The following is a 3,594-nucleotide window of genomic DNA, read 5'->3' on the forward strand; positions in this document are numbered from 1 at the left end:
TAGTTCGGGATATAAGAGAGATAAATATGCCACAAACATATACAATATATTCGTTTACGTGAACTATATATATTTAATGAACGTTGTTCGTCATCAAGGCTATCGATATAAAACGATAGTGTGGCGTCAGGGACTCAGGCACTTTTAAGTTCTACGGAGGTCTATAGACTATATACTACTTAATCTAGATTCAAGCAAGCTTAGTTAGAAAGAAAGAAAAATAGTCACGTGGTATAAATATTGGAACATAGGCACATATAGCAACATTCTTGTTTAACGTTGTCTCGATTCTGCTAATGATATATATGTGTGTGTCTTAACTATAATGGATTCATTTATAATTTCTAGATGTGGTTTAATTTCAAATCACATTAAAGTTTCAATGCGTAATACATTTCTCATTTACATAACCATAGAAAAAAGTTACTGTTCCGTTGAAACTTCATGAAATCATCGTTTTACAAGGAATCACATGTCAGTATCATACATTTGTAACACCCCCACAGGCTGTTTTCATCAACTTTCCAACCTTAAAGTTGGTCCGTCTCAGAGTTTTAGCGGTTCAAAGGCCTTCACTCTTGCTTTTCCCCCTTTCTTTTGGTCTTTGCCATAAGCACTTTTTCATTTAGTTATATCATTTCGAAGCTTCTTTTGTTTCTTCCTCTTCCAAAGTGAATCTTTCGAATGAAAGTAAAGATATTATTCTCTCTGATTAATCAGTAGGCACAATCTTGATTTGTTTTCTTTTAAAGATATCTTTTCACAATAATAAAGAAGACAACCATCATTACAGAATAAAAAAACTATTTCTATGATATGATTATAATTACAATCTTCACCACCTCCCATGTGGGCGTTGAACAAGTTGTTAATAGGTCATTAGGCTAAAATGGCAAAGAAAATGAATGTAAGCATTTCCACCAATTGCTGTATGTTTCTTTCTTACAATAGAGATAGCTTTTGTTCTTTTATATTTAGAGAAAAATGTTATTTCTCTATCATAAAGACATATTTTTATTTTTAAAATGATACATTAACTTTTAAGTTTTTTATATTATTATAACTAAATAAATATTTTTGAGAAGTATATATTTTATAAAAAATTAGAGTTAAATTATTTATTAACATAAAAATATTTTGAGAAAATCTATAGTTTAGATAATATCATAATTTTAAGTAAATATAGTAAAAGTTAAAATAAATGGAATTAATTTTTGACATTCATAAATAAAAACTATTAGTTGTAAAATTAAAATAAAATATATTGAACAAAAATAGAGAAAAATAAAATAATATGTTGGTGATACACATTTTTATTATAGAATGCTACTATTTTATAAGAAAAAAAATAGAAAAAATAAATTTGGAATGGTAATTGTGTAGGCATGAGAACATTTATTTCTCCACCATGATTAATCTTTTTGTCGACGAGAAGAGGCCCAACATGAATTATATCAAGGCCACAAAATTAGCATCTTAGAAAACAGGATTCTTGATGGTTTGCTGGGCCTTTTTTAGAGGCCCATTTCAACCATGAAAATAAGTGTCTTACTAAGAACATTTAAGAAAGAATTTTCACGTTGATCTCTAAAAGGGAGCAATTAACTCCAAAAGCAAATACATCTTCCAGTCCCCCTATACAGCCAGTTGCTAATATAGAAGTTTCAAAACAAGAAAGACCCCTATTTTGCATTTTGCAAAACCTTTAATTAAACGTAGAAGAAAAGAGTCATGGCATAATTAAAAACAAAAAAAAACACTTAGTAATCTGCTCGTAGAAACTTCTCATACTCGGTCCCATTCAACGTCTTGTTTATATCTTCCCAGTTCTTGATGTGATCTGACAAATCCCCTCTGTGTATTTTCACCTGTCTGCTTGACAAATTTTTCACAGGAATGTTCAGAAACTCTTGAACTTGTTCCAGTCTCTGCATCAAACACCCCAAAAAGAAGTTAAGCAAAACATATATCAGCTTCAAACACCCCAAAAAGAAGTTATGAAACCTCACCGTTCGATTTGTTATGAGATCTTCATAGAATACAACCATATGACGAGTGGTATTGAAATATTCCAATGCCTTTGCAGCTAAACTCTCTGTTTCTTGCAAATCATGGATCAACGATGTTGAGTTGATTACAGGTTTGTACCTAGAAAGTGCATCTGCCTGCAGTACCAAGACACTATTTCAAAATCAAGAATCCAAAACAAAAAAAATCAAAAGATTTGTTTTAACCTCTTCAGGAGAATGAACATGAGACTTGTGTGTTCCATTCAAAAGCTTAGCGTAGCGATCATAAGAATTAGCCAACACAGAAACCAATCTCCTCAGAGGATTCCTTCTGAACAAAAATATAGCGGAGACGCCTCTCCGGTTAAAGTAATCAACAATCTCTTGGTGGTTATCCAACAAACCCTGGTTAAGCATCCATTTGAACCCAATCGCAGCAGAGCACTCGTTCTTCGAAGCGCTCGTAAACCAATCCAGATTATAAACTCTATCAAGAGTCTTAACGATTGAAGAAACGTTCCTTCTCCGGTCCAAAACCGAGAAGATCTCTCCGTTGGAACTCACGTTGTCGTGACTGTTTAACAACGTTTCGAACCAGCCGCTTCCTGATCTCTGCACTGAGAGTATCGCAAAGAACCTCACTGGATTGTGCCCACATTCAGATCTGTTTCCAAAAAGAAAGAAAGTGAATAGACAAACAAAGAAAGAAACAGAACAAAGAGTTGTTGTTACCTATTGAAAGTCTGTGGCTTTGGGTAATGAATCCGAGTAGTGATAGGAGTTGGGACAAGTTGTGAGGTTTGGAAACTGAACTGTTTTAAGCAGACGGAGGAAATGTAGAGACCACAGACCATTGCAAACACCAAAACTATCATTCTCAGGAACAAAGGTGATCTCTTTGGTTGCTTTATTACAATCGCTGCACTGTCCTGTAACGTCAAACATCAAAACCTGAGAATATGCTAAACCCTAATTCAACAGTTTCATATGTTATGAAGATAAAGAGAAGGTTTTGAAGGCTGATCCAGTTGATAAAACAAACATGCAGAGAAACCCAGAAGCTTAAATCATTAAAGAAGGTAGAAAGAGAGGACCTTTCCGTATAAACAGATGAACTCCGCCATTGATGCTTGTGGAAGCTTCTGAAACAGAGCAAACGTTAGAAGAGAAGAAGAGGGAGCTTTAGATAGGGGGAGGAGATGGATTCATGGATTTTCTACAGAGAATCTGACAAGGAAGAAGAAGAAGAAGAAGAAGAAGAAGTAGGCCAAAAGAGATTAGCATTTTACGGGTCTGAGCAGAGAGATTTTGTATAAAATTATAAAGTTTCAACCTCGTGAAAAGTCGAGCCACTGACATTAAAACATGGGGACTGTCTTTTTCTTCTTCGCTCATTAATCTGAGACTAATATTAATTAATTGTTTTTCTGTTCTAATCAAGTTCTAGTTTGCCTTTCGTTTTCTCCCCATATTCGATAGTATTAGGCGTTCGGATCGGATTTTTCAGATTTTGGTTCTCTTTTATAGTACCTTCTAGATCTCATTCTAGTAAATTTACAAGTACGGGTCGGATTCGGATATAACA

General features: G+C 33.9%; 1 protein-coding gene across 1 annotated transcript; it reads right to left on the reverse strand.

Annotated features, from left to right (window-relative positions):
• Window positions 1-1,581: 1,581 nt before the first annotated feature.
• LOC106309822 (nodulation protein H) lies at window positions 1,582-3,384 on the reverse strand. Its single transcript, XM_013746957.1, has 5 exons — window positions 3,104-3,384; window positions 2,742-2,938; window positions 2,235-2,673; window positions 2,010-2,165; window positions 1,582-1,928 (listed from the first exon to the last, which is right to left on the reverse strand). Exons 1-5 carry the CDS (start codon window positions 3,131-3,133, stop codon window positions 1,761-1,763), a joined length of 990 nt encoding a protein of 329 aa, XP_013602411.1. The 5' UTR covers window positions 3,134-3,384; the 3' UTR covers window positions 1,582-1,760.
• Between the last annotated feature and the right edge of the window lie 210 nt (window positions 3,385-3,594).

Source organism: Brassica oleracea, chromosome C8, assembly GCF_000695525.1.
Source record: "Brassica oleracea var. oleracea cultivar TO1000 chromosome C8, BOL, whole genome shotgun sequence".
NCBI classification, from domain to species: Eukaryota; Viridiplantae; Streptophyta; class Magnoliopsida; order Brassicales; family Brassicaceae; genus Brassica; species Brassica oleracea.

Bases quoted from the DNA above. Each gene is read 5' to 3' on its own strand.
- LOC106309822 (XM_013746957.1), bottom strand. From the start codon at position 3,133: ATGGCGGAGTTCATCTGTTTATACGGAAAG. The intron at 2,674-2,741 runs GTAACAACAACT...TTTTGGAAACAG, and splicing joins AAGCCACAGACTTTCAATAG to ATCTGAATGTGGGCACAATC. The intron at 1,929-2,009 runs GTGAGGTTTCAT...TGTTTGATGCAG, and splicing joins ATCTCATAACAAATCGAACG to AGACTGGAACAAGTTCAAGA.